The sequence below is a fragment of the Hippocampus guttulatus genome, chromosome 8 (assembly GCF_054856545.1).
Source record: "Hippocampus guttulatus isolate MCC_2025c chromosome 8, RoL_Hgut_1.0, whole genome shotgun sequence".
NCBI classification, from domain to species: domain Eukaryota; kingdom Metazoa; phylum Chordata; class Actinopteri; order Syngnathiformes; family Syngnathidae; genus Hippocampus; species Hippocampus guttulatus.
The window spans coordinates 23,240,552-23,255,989 of NC_141268.1; the positions used below are offsets into that span (position 1 = coordinate 23,240,552).

At 51.2% G+C, this 15,438-nt stretch overlaps 1 protein-coding gene across 2 annotated transcripts in view; it reads left to right on the forward strand.

Moving 5' to 3' along the window:
- The first annotated feature begins 5,327 nt into the window (after positions 1–5,327).
- The window catches only part of cdh4 (cadherin 4, type 1, R-cadherin (retinal)), a 91,370-nt gene continuing 81,259 nt past the window's right edge, over positions 5,328–15,438 (forward strand). For both annotated transcript variants that reach the window (XM_086117541.1, XM_086117542.1), the window contains exons 1-2: positions 5,328–5,879; positions 7,294–7,405. In XM_086117541.1, coding sequence (XP_085973667.1) covers positions 5,826–5,879; positions 7,294–7,405 — 166 coding nt within the window. In that variant the 5' untranslated portion in view covers positions 5,328–5,825. The remainder of the gene's footprint in view (positions 5,880–7,293; positions 7,406–15,438) is intronic.

The following is a 15,438-nucleotide window of genomic DNA, read 5'->3' on the forward strand; positions in this document are numbered from 1 at the left end:
AAGGGGAGAGCTCTTCAGATGGAAGTTCTAATTGGGGAAAAAAGTGTTTGTGGTTATGACAAGTAACATTTGATAAGGTTGTAAAACTTGCCTACTCTTCATAGTTTTGAACCCCCTCTAAAGGATCGGTCAAGGATTGTCTTCTGTCCTATTCCTCATCTGCATGGGGTGTCGTAATAATTGTCTGCCGATAAACGCAGGACTTGCCAGCAAAATGCAGAAAAGTCATTCTGGATTATAACCTTCAACATCTCTCCCGATAATGCGTGCTAATGCAGGCTCCGTTCATGCTCTGTTGACCTACTTTCACATCTGACTGGCGATTCACCCTCGGCTGACCAGCAGCAGGTTAGACCACCGCGGGCGCACGCCTCTGCCTTTTAGTGCTTGACGAGAGGTTAAAATGGCCCGCCGGTACTTCGTCTGCTTGTTTCTTCGCTGGTTTCTGTTCATCTTCCGACTGCATGTTTCGGCGCACGCACGTCGGCAATTCCGCGTTAGGCTGCGTCTCGAATTCTGCTGCTTCGACGCCAATCACATGTTTTGCTTGTCGGGTACCACAGTCAGCCCTTTTCTATCGATTTGCACAGTCAGACTTTTTTGCAAAGTCGACTTTTGTGTTTTGTGGGTGGCTTGAGGCTATTTGGACGATGATGCTTTCCTTTCATCGTGGCTTCGACACATCACTGCTTCTCTCTCGATATTTCCAAGTGGATATTTAACCTTGGCGATGCTCGCGGAGCAGATGGCTGGCCCTTATGTGTGTCTGGCGTGTGCCATGGCTAATGAAGTGATGTTTCTCTAAACACCCGAGAGTGGGTCAAAGCCGCCTCAATTCGGACAGGACCAGTTCTGGCTGCGGTGAAGCCGCTGCGACGTCTTCATTGACGGTACCGTGGCAGTGTTGCGAAGGCCTCCGCACACCCTCCTATCCAAAGGGGAATCCGCCCCCATAGCAAAAGGAGGAGCTCATTCAAAGACTTGCGTTTAGCTTTCCAATATGAATAGCGGCGATGCCGGTCTGCAGGTTTTTTTTATCTACCGGATGCTCGTTTGTGGCCCTTTATCCTTCTTTTAAAGAGAACGAAGCTACAAAGTTTGTCTCCCTGCTGCTAAAGACAGCCATGCGCCGCCGCGTGAACGCTTCGTGAGACACCGTGAACAGACTGTTTCCGTCTCCCATGCGAGTCAAGGGGACGTACACGTGGCAAGCGTGCCGCAGAAAGGCAAGCGGTCACTTGGCCGGTGCTTCATTTCAACTTTCCGCACATTTGCCTCCGTTTGATTTGCAATTGTTTATTTTTTTCGGAAGCGCGCGTCCCTCCGTATTTTCTTATTCATCGACCCGCGTGCCTGAATGGCAGTCCCAAGACTTGTGCTTGTGCTTTATTTGGGACTCCACATGCCCCCCCCCCCCCCCGCTACATTGTATGCAATTTCTCATATCGCCTGTTAAATCCTCAGCCATTGCACAGCCGCCTCCTGCTTCTCCACTCCTTCCGCCCTTCACTTTGCTGTGCCAGCACTTTGCTAGCCGAGTATAGCAGCGTGGCGTAATGAGGGTTGCGGGTTGCAGCCCAATGTGAGAACAGTCAATATTTCATATCGCTACCTGCAAGGAGACGCAGAGGGCGGAGCAAATTTTTAAAAGGGCAAGCTGTATGACAACTCTATACACCATTCGAACCATTTTGTCAATGGAGGAGGGGTGTGTGTGTGGGGGGGGGGGGTGCAACGGCGGCATACAGAGGGCCATGTAGCAGACGTCTCCTGAATTCCATTACATTTAACATTTGCAAACAGACATCGGTTTCGAAAAAAGGCTGGCGCCTGCACTATGCAAACTCGAAGATTGAACCGATAGATGACAATGGAGGGGAAGCTGCATTAGCAGAAGACGGCATTGTCCAACTCGTATGAATGTTTCACATAACGCGGAGGTGAGACGACCGTATATTTTGAATACGGCGGAAGGCTAATTTCTCCGGCTGGTTCCGGGTGCCAATACGCGCTGCCGTTTTCAAAGTTGCGCTAACATGACGGATGAGAATGATGTCGCCAAGGCTCTTTTCCTGCCTCGGATCTCAATCAGGCAATCGGCCTGCGCGGACGGAGCCAGCCTCGCCTCCTCCTATTGGCTTCCGTGGCCCAAAGAATAACTGAGCATCAATTCACATTCCTCCCAATATCCCCGCAGGTTACAGGCTACATCTGCTCTCCATCGGGCATCCACCGCTGCCAAATGAACTGCGGGCGTATCTGGGGGGGGGGGGGATAAGACACTTGCTATGAATGGTGATATGATCAGGTTCAGCAAAGGAATCATGAAATGCTCGTATTACATACGTATCCGCTCTCATGAATACCTATTTTAATGCTAATGTTTCATGTTATTCGCGAGCCATTTTGAATATTTCCTTACAGTAAATCAATCACGGCTGATGCGGTGCCTCACAAAGAATATTGAGATGTTGGAACCGCGTACGCTTCCATATCCACCGGTGACAGACATTGAATATGAAATTCGACATTTATTTTCAGGCAGGCAGCGCTCCATTCCCAGCTCGCCCAAGCACGCAAGATTTGGCTTTGCGGCAAAGCGCAACCAAACTCTCCCGACGTGCGGACAGAGAGCGGGCTTCGTGAGGCCAACACTTCAGTGCTCTTCCGCTGAGAATGGCGTGTGAGAGACCACCACCCTTGCCGGCGTGTCGTCCACGTGGTTTTTGTCCGGCCCCGGTGAAATGCGGCAGCCTGTGTTTGATCCTTACGGCGGACTGATTCGGTTCCCGCGAAAGGACTTGCCGTGCCGGTTGTGGATTGTTCTTTCCCGTTGCTCGTCTTTCTTTGATGACAGGCACTGCCACACCACAGAGGCAAAATTCAATCAAGCCTAATCTGCTATTTCTGCTATCGCCTACTGAATTATTCAAGACCGTTTTTTTTTTTTTACGCTGATGCGCTTATGCCGTGATATGATGGGGCGTCTTCCTTCCACATACAGTACACTTTGTTGTTGTTCACGATCCCCCGTAGCGAGCAATAGCTTCCCCATCGAACCGTTCTCACTTTCGAGGGTGATCTTTCGCCAAAAAAAGGTGAGCAAGAGATGAAATACTGAGGCCACTCAAGCGGACCCCCTCGCTGCATAGGCTGCGCCGGGAAATTCTGTCCACACAGGTTCTGAACAGAATCGCTGATCAAGGGCAGCCTTGGCCGAGTCCAACCCTCACTGAAAACAATCCCGACTCACTGCCGGCAATGCGGAGGGAAGTCTGACATGGGTGGAACGGGGACTGAACAACCCGTGTCGGGCGGCTCCGCGTGCCGTAGTCCCAAAGCGCCTCCCACGGAAGTCCCCGAGGGACACGGCCGAACGCCTTCTCCAAGTCTGCAAAACACATGCAGCCTGCTTGTTCTCTTAGACGTTCTCTTTCATCCGATAAAAAGCTGTCCGACACACCGTATCTCCTTCGGTGCACTCGCTCCTCAAGTGAGTTATTCAAGATGGGGCGTGTGGATTTTCTTTTGTATTCCCAGGAAATAATAATAATAATAATAATAATAATAATAATAATACATCACATTTGTAAGCGCCTTTCATAACACTCAAGGACACTGTACAACCAAGAGCAATAGTAAAACACAGATAAAATAATAAACAAAGAAAGAAAGATTTAAGGCAAGTAGGCAAGTCTGAATAGGTGGGTTTTGAGCTGGGTTTTGAATATGGAAAGAGAGTCAATATTACGAATGTTGGGAGGAAGTGAGTTCCAGAGTTTGGGGGCAGAGCGACTGAAGGCTCTGCACCCCATTGTACTGAGACGGGCAGAGGGTAGAAAAAGGTGGAGGGAGGATGAGGACCTGAGTGAGCGAGAGGGAATGGAGATTTGAAGAAGATCTGACAGATAGGATAGAAATGCTCCGCCGCAATGATTGACACTTACAATACTGTCCCATTCGTTTTGATGGGATTAAATTGTCATGACCTCTCAGATATGGAAATTGAGGCACGGATCAGAGGCTTCAGAAATGTCAACATGATTAAATTGTGAGACCAGTTAAAGGCATAGTTCACACAGATGCCAGGCAATTATTTCAGGGGAGGCCTCGTAGAACAACCGCTGCCTGAGCCACCATATAAAGTCTCATTATTCTTGATGCCTGGACAAAATCGACACCGAGACAGTGGCAAACGATTAATAAGATGGCTAATAGCATTTAGTATAACTCTTCGTATCAGTCCATGTCCATCGACACCGATGAATTTCCTTATTTTCATTAGTTAAAAAAAACAAACAAACAGGAAGTGAACGTTTTAATTGAAACGGCAAAGAAATGTCATCAATACCAAAATACCATTGATGTGAAATTGGGAACAATCACATTGCCTTATATGGCCCGTGCGTATAACGTCCCAAGGTGTCCCCCAAGGTTCTGTGCTTGGTCCTCTTCTCTTCCTCCTCTAACTTCTACCCCCTGGCCAAATCATTCGTCATCACGGTCTCCAGTCCCACTGCTACGCTGATGACGTCCAATTGTACATCTGCACCAAATCGTTCACTCCAACAACCCACTCCACCATGTCTGTCTTTCTGACATCAAATCCTGGATGCACACAAACTTTCACATTCTTAACTGCACTAAATCTCAACTGCTAATAATCGGTCCTAGCCCCCTCCCCCAAACAACTTTAACCTCACTATCGACAACTCCGCCCTGTTCCCCTCCTCTCACTGTCGTAACCTTAGTGTCCTTTTCCATAAGAATCTCTCTTTCGACCAACACATCACCCAAATCACCACAACTGCTTTCTTCTACCTCAAAAACATTTCTCGCCTGCGCCTCTCACTTTCTTTCAACGCCGACCAAAGCCTCATCTACGCCTTGACTACTGCAATAGCACCCTCTACGGGACAACCCCCAAACTCCTCAATAAATTACGGGTAAAGAACATTTAATTCTTTGAGTTGGTTTGACTCCAAGAAATGTTTTCATCCCATTTCATTCATACAAACACAAACTCCGTGTGACCGCAAATACTCAATGTTCGCACATTTGCATGTCCAATACATGTTTGAGTGTAAAGAGGTCCCGAAGCATTTCGCCATTTCCATGGCTATGAGCATTGCAGTCAATGCCAGCATGTAGCGTAACTTCAGGGTGAATGCTGCCATTTTACTGAAAATAGATAAAATAAACCGAAACCACGCTTTAAAAAAAAAATCTTTATTGAACATGTCTGCTCACAATGGAACGCTACACCAGGAAGCGTCACTTCCTCGTCTACCCGAGGAAGCGTCACTTCCTCGTGTAAGGAAGGCGAGAGGAGTCAAGTGGCCATTCAGGTGCGCTCAGTTTGGTCGACAACCGATTTTCTGTCTTAATCCGAGGCATACGTACTGGAATTTTTTGGATTGCCTGTATTTGGCGTCATGTTTTGGCCACGTTCCCTCCACACACAGTCGCTCGACTCTTTGAGCATTCAAAGAGGCACGTAGCAAATGATCTCCACTGATTTTGCGAGCGTCGTCGCGGGACATCCGCTGGAATTGTGCACGGTGGGCGCTTTGCTCCGCTGCTGCAGGGGAGGAGGGGTTCCTGTGACGCGGCGGCGGCGGCGGCTCCGACGGTCCGGGCTCTTTCTGTGAGCGGAGCCGAGAGCTCAGCATCTCTCTTGTCAGCGGCACTTGAGCGCCAGACGAGCAGGCACGTCTTTCGCGCCGCACTCTCGAGGGGAAGAGCCGAGCTCCGGGATTTTACCGAGGTCCACCGAGCCAAGAACCAGACTCTCGTTTCCCCGCGCAAGTCCACGCTCTGCAAGCATGAACGCAGGCTGCGTCACCGTGGCGTGCACCTTGTTCGTCGCCGCATCCTGGGTAAGAACGTGACTTCGATGGGTGGCTTGGTGTGTTTTGGGAGTGCGCTGCACTGGCGCGGTGCACCGGAGTGGCCTCGGAAAACGAGCACTTTTCTTTCTCCCGCAGTGCCACCGATGGAACGACCAAAAAAAAAAAAAAAAAAACAGCAGCCCGAGCGGCTTTTTCGTCGAGAATATTTGGTTTTGGTTTGTCAAAAAGTCACCAGCAACTCTTCTCGTTAGCGGTCTTTCGGCAACGCTGAGCTGCAGATCGCCTTTTTTAAATGGGCTCCTTGTTCTGTCGTGGCTGTGCACAACCTGGCCCGTGCACATTTACGCACCGCGTAACCCCCTGCTTGGTTTTCCCGGGGACGGCTCGGGGAGTTCGGTACACCTGCACGCCGCCGATTCCGTGCAAATATGCGACGCTCACTTTTCATTTTGCTGGTTGAAATTGCACCGCGTCCGTCCCCCCTTAATAAAGAACAACGGTGAAAATACAGCATTGTTTCGCCGCCTTTTTTTTTTTTCAGCCAAGGCTACGTTCTACATCGAGATGTGTCGTGTCGAGCCAATCAACATTGTCTTGTGAAGACGGGATGTCGATGAAGTTGCGGGGGGGGATAACGAGCTCACTTGCTGATTTTCAGACGATTGTTTGATATGTTTGGCAGAAATGCTCCTATTCACTCTTATTCAAATGTCCCGACTGCACAGTGGCCGATAGTTGAGTTCAAACAACCACCGCTGTTTACAAAATGCTGGACACGGGGCCAAAATAATTCATACAACAAACAATAAAACAATCCATGAGGAACAAGGGCGGTAGAAAGCACAAAAACAATCAAACTCAAAATCAAGTCTTATCCGGAGTCAAACGTCAAACAATAAAAATGAGTTTTTAATCAAATAATTTGAGAGATGGCCAGCCAGAGAGGTTGCTGAATTTTCCTTCCAAAGTGAGTGAGCGGCAAGGGGAAAGGCTCCATCCCCCTTCGTTCTCGGTACATCGAGTAATGTCCGCGCCGCGGAGCCTCCGAGAGGTCAGGTGGGGCCAGGCCATTTCAAGATTTGAAAACGCACCATCGGATCTTTGAAAATGAGCCCGTGAAGGGACGCCAGAGTAGGAGTGATGCGCTCCCTCGTACGAGTACCGGACGAGAGGCGAGCGGCAGCGTTTAGGACCCGCTGGAGATGCTTCGCGGAGGATTGGCTGACTCCAAAGCCCAACGCGTGTCATCGTCATTTGATGTATGGACAAATTTGGGTCATCGGAAGGGAACTCGGTTGCGGAGCGAGGATTGCCGTGGCTTTTTCTTGGATTCCCTACGATTTGTGCAGCTTTACTCGATTTTGTGGCCGGTGAGCATCAATGTGAAATCGGTCAATTTGCTGAAGCTTTACAGGCCGTTTTGGGTTTTTTTTCCTCGCAGGGGAGTAAGGCGGGCCTGTCCGCAAAACCTCCATGCAGGTCGGGCTTCTCCCAGAACTTCTACACGGTGCTGGTTCCCAGGGTTGTGCTACACGGCCAGAACCTTCTCAAAGGTACGTCTGCTGCTGCTGCTGGATCTCAATGATTGACTTTTTTTTTTTTTTTTCCTTTTGGCCGTCCTCACGGAGAGATTGATTGATTGAGTGTGGCTCTTCGCATGCTCGGTGTCCGTGCAGAACCTTTGCCATGTCGGGTGTCCGTCTCCTCATCACCCCCGTAGAAGGTCAGCTCGCGCTGTGCTCGCGCTTGTGTAATATCGGCTGCGCCGTTCACGTGAAGATGCGTAAACTGGAGCAGAAAGTTGTTGCTTGTGTGTGTCGCCCCCCCGCCACCCCGCCTGCCCCCATTGTCATTTGATTTGGTTGGAAGAAATATTTGACTGTTGATTGTGAGATATTTGCCAAGTTTCTCATCCGTTTGGATTTTCGGAGAAATGCAATTCTGTTTTTGTTTGCTCCATTTTTTTTTCCCGCATCGATTGCGAGCTTGATGAGAAATTTAGCTGCATTTCCTCCTGCGGGCCTCCTCCACGTGCCGGTGAATCTGCTGAAATAGAAAAGCCCGTCCGTCTCTGCCGCAGCCTCGAGTTCCAAACTGTGTAACTGACATTTCGCAAGTTCCAAAAGAAGGAACAGTGAGCGAACGCAGCATTCCTGATTTCCGGTGGCGGCGGCACGGTGGAGAACGAACGGTGAGCGCGTCCGCCTCACCGTGCAAAGGCGCCGGCTTCCAATCCGGGCTCTGGCCTTCCTGCGTGGAGTTTGCGTGTTCTCCCCATGCCTGCGTGGCTTTTGTCCGGGTATTCCGCTTTCCTCCCACATTCCCAAAACATGCACGGCACTTTAATTGAGCGCTCTGAATTGCCCCTTGGTCTGATTGTGAGAAGGGGGGGTTGTTGGTCTTGGCGGGCCCTGCGATGGACTGGCAAGCGGTTCAGGGTGTCCCCCCCGCCTACTGCCCGACGACGGCCGGGATGGGCTCCGGTACGCCCGCGAGCCTCGTCGGGATGAGATCAAATGGATTGATGGATGTGGATGGAGGATTTCTGCTCCATGGAAAAGTTGGAAGGCTTTTTTGTTTCGAGTCTTGTTGGTCACACTGAAAACAACCTGCTGCGCACGACACTTGACATATGCGGTCCGTCTTTGTCTCGTGTAAAATGAAACATGCCCGGAGGGATTCTTTGTTTGTTGTTCACATTGCAAGAGCGGCTGACACGAGTGTCTTCCAGTGGAATCGTTGAATTACTCTGCGTTGTTATTTTCGAGGGAAAGAAGGACGGTGTCACCACCGGTCACTAGTGACGAGCGCGTTTGCCTGAAGGGCCTCAAGACGCCCCCCGGCCTCGTTTACAAATGGGCCGGCGTGTCCTCACTGCCCCGGACGTTTTGAACCAAGTCAAATAAGCCCACGGTCGTCATGATGAATGGCGGTCCCCGATCCCGCCACCCCGCGCTCCTCCAAGTCGGCCACTCGCTGGGCTCCAGCAGTGTCGCGCCTCGTGCGATGATTAATGCGCACTCGCTCGCTTGACCAAGGGCCCGTCCTTGCGATGCTAGGACGCCGAGCGAGAGGAATCCTTTTACTCAATGGTAACACTGCAGCACAGCGTGTATCGCTGGGTTTCAATCTTGGGTCTAGGCCGCCACCGAGGTCGCGAGGCGCTTCGCCGCACCGCTCGAGAGCCGGGCTGTGGCGTCCCTGGAGAAAATGACGGGAGGGACTCGAGCGCCGTGGCCCGGGCTTGTGTTTCCTCGCGCGTCGGGCCTCACGCTGAGGTGAAGGAGGAGTTGTTTTGCTCGCGCGTGGGCGATGCTGCGTATGTGAAGACGCCATGTTGTGTCACGACCACTAATTGGGCCTGCGTTCAGCGGTCGCACGTCCGTCGTGTGAACGCCGTGGGGCCGAATCCACTCAAAGTTTGCGCAGATGGCCAAATGCTTCACTCGCCGCCATGCCGAGCGGAAGGCGTCTCGCCGCCCCGCCGCTTTTTGCGCAGATTGAAACGAGGCATATGCCGTGAAACCGGAGGACCGTTCGAACGGATTTAGAAGACGGCAAGGTGAGGCGGGTGGCCTCGCTTCCTTTATTTGCTCTTCATATCCGAGGAGATGAGGTGTCTTTCCTCGCTGGCCTCTTCCCGATGCGTTTGATTTATTGCTTTTTTTTGACCTTGCTATTATTAACGGCTTCAGCTTTTGCAGGGTGCAAAAAAACCAAACAAACAAACAAACAAAAAACCCTCCAAAAAAGAAATTAAAATTTCAATTGAAATCGGACCGTGGCCCCCAACAGCCACAAACACTTGAGTGTGATTGTTTTGTCCCGTCTCAAAAAGTTGCTTCCACAAAATGACTCGCGACGTGACCCCAATTAGGCTGCAGCAGGAAACTCTGGCAAGGAGCCCTATCTACCGCGCCGCAGCCCAGCGTTCGGCTGCTAAGCGAGCCAAAGGCCTCCCATAAGTACGTCCGGTCCGCGCAAAGAAGCCGCGTCGCTGCGTGCGATAAGCGCGACGCCGTTTTGCCTTTGACTCGCGACGGCGCGTCTCTCTTGTCCTTCATTGAGTGTTTGATCCGCGCGGCCGGGACCAGCAGTCTGCCGCCAGGCGATATAGATTCCTCGGGCAGAGATGATGAGCCGCACGGTGCCCCCCCCTTTATCCGACTCGCTTTCGTCGGCGACCAGGCCGCGTAGCTCTTAAATCCTCACGGCCCGCTCGCGGAGCCGGTCGCATCCGGCGAGCCACCCGAGATGCGATACGCAACAATGCTATTTTGCAAGCGGCTTTCTCCGCGGTTCGACGAGGCACCGATGGCGTATTCTCTGTCAGAGGAAATATCGCCGTCTCGTCAGTTGTCCGTTCAAGGGCGAGCCCATTATCAGTGTGTTCTGTCCAGTCGCAACACGGCATCCTCCTTCATCTTGCATTCGTCTCGGGGCGCGGCCATTTTGTCACTCGCCTTGACTCCGGTCTTGACCAATCATGGCTCAGCTTCAGAAAACGGGTGAGCCGTGATTGGCCGCTGCCCTGAGCGACTGTGATGTCATTTTTCGTCAACAGCAAGTGACATAATGGCCGCCCCCGTCCTGAAAGTGTGACTCTTTTGTTTCTTCACTGGCCCATTAGTGCTGCATTTTGGAAAGGTTTGGGAAAACTACAGAACATAAAACGTCAAACAAATGACAGAATTACACGTGTTCAAATGTAAACGATGAAAAAAAAAAGGTTGCATTGTTGTTCATTTATACGTTTTGTTTGGAAAATGTCACATCCATAAATGTACATTTTAGGACGGAATCGAACCCCACGCCGATGCGCTTATTGCTCTTATAATTGTCGTTTTGTTTTTTTTTAACATAGAATCCATGCAAATTGGATTGCCTGATGCTCTATTGTATATATTTGGTCAAAAATGTACAAATTCCAAAATAATCAAAATGGCCGGCCCTGAAGATGGACAAGTAGGAGTGGATTTGGCTGCTCAACTCATATTCCACCAAGGCAATATTCATCAGAATGTCATGTTTAAATTTGTGGGGGCGCAGACAAGACGTTAGCGGCAAGAAAAGTTTGGGCTTGACTTTAACTGAAGTGTGGACCACCGGTTTGTATCGTGTGCATGCGCCGGAGTGGAATTTTGTTGCACTACATATTCGTACTCGGAGGCGGTTGTCTGCCGTTGGAATTCCGTTTTTGCTCATATCTTTCTTTTTAACGTGTTTGTTTGGCTTTTCTCGCAAAAAAAGCGGACATGCAGTTGTATCAATGACTTGTCATTCAGGTTCATTCAAAACTGCAAGTAAGTCAGGCGCAAACGGCCGCCGGGCATCCCGAGTCACATTATTTTGATGGCCGAGCATTTCCCTGGCAAAGGGCTCCGTTTGCAGTCAAACACGCGCGTCCGTTTGGTTCTCGATGACTCCGTTGACTTTGATTGGACAATATGATGCAATTGCTCCTGGGGAGGAACCAAATTGTACCTTGAAACAAATTGGCCTAGCATAGCCAGGAACATGGCTGAAAGAAACAATGAAAGAAATCCAAAATGCTTTGTGTTCCACCGACCGTTTGCCTTCGGGAGGCTCATAAACCACTTTCTCTTCCCAACAAACTATGCATCAAATGTGCGCCAACATTTTCCCACGCAGTCGGAACCGGTGGAGGGAGGGAGGAAGAGCCAGCCCCCTTCAGATCGCCGCAGTCATACCCAAACAGCCTGTGTGGGGAACCTTTGCAAATCTGGCAGTTGCCCCCAGTGGGCACGCGCCCACTGGGGGCTGGCCAACCTTTTCCCCTCCAGGAGCCATTTTGACACGGTTTCCGCGACAATGTTACGGACGCGCTTAACCCATCGCCCACCGTGCCGCCCGACAGTAAAAAAAATGTCAAAACGACAAAAAATACAACCTAGAAATAATTTCATCGCAATCATTCGAGATCCGCGTAATCTTACAATTTACAACTACAATTGAACAAACACAAATCAAATACTTGGTGTGGCCGGGCGTCCGCCGGCCGTCGAATCGAGCGCTCGCAAACGTCTGTGAAGAAGGTGAACAAACGCTGATCAGCGAAATCGCACCAGCTCCCAAGAAAGAAGAGATGCCCCAACGCAAGGATGAAAGAGCCGCGCGCGGTTTCGCCGACCCCCTGCGCTGACGCCGACCCCCTGCGCTGACGCCGACCCCCTGCGCTGACGCCTTTTGAATTAAAACCTTAGGCAGCGATTCTCGTGCGGCGTTTTGACCCGTGACTCTTCAACTTCCTTTTGAAGCGCGAGATTTAGTCGCTCCGCTTTTTCAACCGCAGCAAAGCGCTGAGTCCTTCGAAGGGCGAGAGCGGCGCCGGCGTGTCTTCGCCCTCTTCCGAGTCCTCGGACTTTTGCCCCGGGCAACTAGATGGCAGCTACCCGTGCGCCGCGTCGTGAGCGTCAGATGGACGGAAGCGTCGCCTCCGGCCCGCATCTGCAAAAGGGCTGGCCGGGAAATCACGTGAAGCGATTCTCCGAAAAAGGCAAGGTGGGGAGGTAGCGCCGACGGTGCCAAAGTGGCGAGGGAATGAGGAACGTGTCGTTCGCGGTGTCGTCATTCGCCTCGTGGGATAAACGGGAGTTTCGTTCATGTTTCTTGGAAACAAACGAGATGGCCCCGTTCTTATCTCAGAGCGGATCGTTTGTTTCTTCCGCCTTTCGTTTCAAAAATTGCGAAAATTATTCTTTCGAAAGTCGTCTTCTTCAAACGCATATTTCGTCTCGGGGCTTTCGACTCCGCGTGAGACGCGATTTGGAGTCGGGACTGCTTTTTTGTGCTTTCTGCGGCCTTTGTTATTCATGGCTTGTCTTATTGTTTGTTGTCGTATGAATTATTCTGGCTCCCCCCCGAACAGCGCTTTGTCCACAGCGGTGGCTGTTTGCAAGCTCGAGTTGAGTTGGTCAAGCTTTTTTTACTATTGATCAAGCAAGCCCTCAATCAATTAGCATTTGCGCTGGCCATCTCAGTTCCACGTGAGCGGTCGGTGGCCTTGATGAAGACTCCACTTGCTTTTGGTTACAGCACAAAAACACAACGAGTCCTCTGTGTCACCCTTTTTGCTCGAAATGTAACCCCCCCCCTACCCCCACCCCAATCTTCCAGTTCATTACGAAGGTTTTTTTTTTTTCACCGCCGCCTTCGACGGGAGGATTTACATGCATCTAAACATAAATCGGCTTTTCTGGATCAAGTGGTATTTCTTCAGCTTAAATGATTCACGGGCGTGCGGTCCTTTGGCTGTGACCCGTTATTGCAGCGCTCGCTCGCTCGCTCGCTCGCGGCTTATTCAATTGGTGATTATTCGCCCAATGGATGCCGTTTGAAAACAAGATCCCAAATGAACGCCGTTGAGCGCATTTATTCGCAAATAATCATTTCCGCGGCTTCTTCCGGTAAGAATAGTCCCCGGAAGCCACACAATCGTGCGTCAATAACTTCGGGTCAGCTCCCCGCAGACGGCTTGTCGACAAAGTCGATTTGTATTGCTGACGGCGCGGGCCAAAGCCAGGCGCGACGACACGATGATCAAATATTTACCGTGCTCCGGATGAAGTGACTAAAAAGAAAGAAACGGATCACGCATCCGCTTTTTTTTTTTGCCGGCGCGTCTTTTGCCCTGATCGGTGTGATGATACGAATGCAGCGTGTTATACCGGAGACAAATTCCTTGTGGTGTACTCCATACTTGGCCAATCACGACGATTCTGATTCCGGCCACACCCTTTGACCTTGTGCCGCCCCTTGACCACGCCTGTTCTGTAGCGCATCGTATCCTTCGCCGAGACCGCCGGAAACGATGAGAAACACCGACCTGAACAAAACGATTTACTTTCGGTACCACTCGACTGCGATCCTTCCTTAGCCGCGGTTGAACTTGTCTCGAGAGAGCCGTGCAGTCGTCCAGAGCGCAGCCGTCGCCTTCTCGCCTTCATTCAAGGACAAAATGTGGCTCGTGCTCCACTTATCCTCCACCCCCCCCCCCCCCGTATTTTCTGACGTATTTTTTGCAATAACGTACACATTTGTGCAATGGTTTGTGCTTATTGGCAACACTTTATCCCAAGTGAAGAAATGAACGGATTAGAAAGCAGCAGAGTAATCCAGCCGTCAATCTTCAAGCTAATCAGTCAGCGACGCAGGGAATGAATGTATCTGTCTTTTCCAAGACACACACACACACACACACACGTACTCTGCTTTCATGCGATCATTTGGCGCGCTGCCTTTCTCGCACTCGTCAGAGTGGACTAAATCTTGAAATCGCTCCGTGCAAGATTCTCAGAATGTCGTTCTTTGAAATCGAGCGGCGACAAGTGAAAGATTTGCGGCGCCTGAAACTGCGCATCAAATTTATGGCCATGTCAAGCACTTTCGCATCGAGGCTCATCGTGACGATGACGAGTCCGAATTGGCGCTTGCAGCGGGCGAAATGCGCCTCGCGCCGGAATCCTTTGGTGGTGGCCGTTTTGTCCGTGTTTGTTCAGAGCGGAGGCAGTGAGAGCTCGGTGCAATTTTCAGCATGTCAATTTGTCTCCGAGCTTCCCTCCCCGTGCGGCATTTTGAGTTGCAAGCCGACGGCTACCGGCCGAACGTGCTGTCGTCCTCTCAAACGGAGGGAGCGTTACAAAACTGGGAGGGAATGTTCCGGTTGATTGCGTAGCGCTCCTCTGCAGGGCAACGGGCCACTCGCCATCCATGCGTACGCTATCCGGTGGCCTTCCTGATTCTTTGTGATGAGTTACTGTTTGATTAGCATCCCCCCCCCGCCTTTTTACTTCGGTCTGCACCAAGCCATCAAATTACGATGCGTCACCGTGAGCACAGTAATGGCCCCTCTCTGTTATTTCTTTGGAAGTGAGAGATTTTCAGTCACGTCATGTGGAGCCTCTGCCGAGCTCGCTTATTCGCCCGGCGCGGCCTCGGCGCGGCTACCGTTGCAAGACCGCCGTCGCGCTCGGGCCCCGCCGCATGTTCAACAAAGCCATGTTGGCATGATCACACGCGAACATCCCTGGCGTTGCCGTGGCAGCAAGCGGCATTTGCACGGAATGCCTTGAGTGCAAATGTGCGATTAGACGTGGGAATTGTATATTCCGTCTTCGGAATGATCGCGGCGCGTCCTCGATGGCCATGACGTGCCTGACGCTTGACTCGGCGTGACGCTGATGACTTGCATCCACTGACAGGGAAGCTTCTTTATATATTTTAATCAGGAACCTGCGCAGATGCCCCCCCCCCCCCCCCGACCCCCACGCCACGAGCCTCAAAATGTTTGAACTTCCACCAACGACAGGCCGGGAGAACGTGCGGCCGAATATCAACGGCGAGCCCACCGTGTCTCCCACCCACGCGCACGCAGGTTTACGTCGTGGCTTCATTCAAATTGCTCGGAGAGACGTCGGCTGTTGCTGACTGCTCATGAACTCTTTTCCTCTTTTACCTTCTCTCTGCCTTCATGTGCTGACTTTTAGCTCCAATTTGCAGTCTTGCTGCGTCTGTGTTTGCTGTCTTTACAGCAAGTTTGCCGTACGCAGCCTGAAGCTCTTTCTGA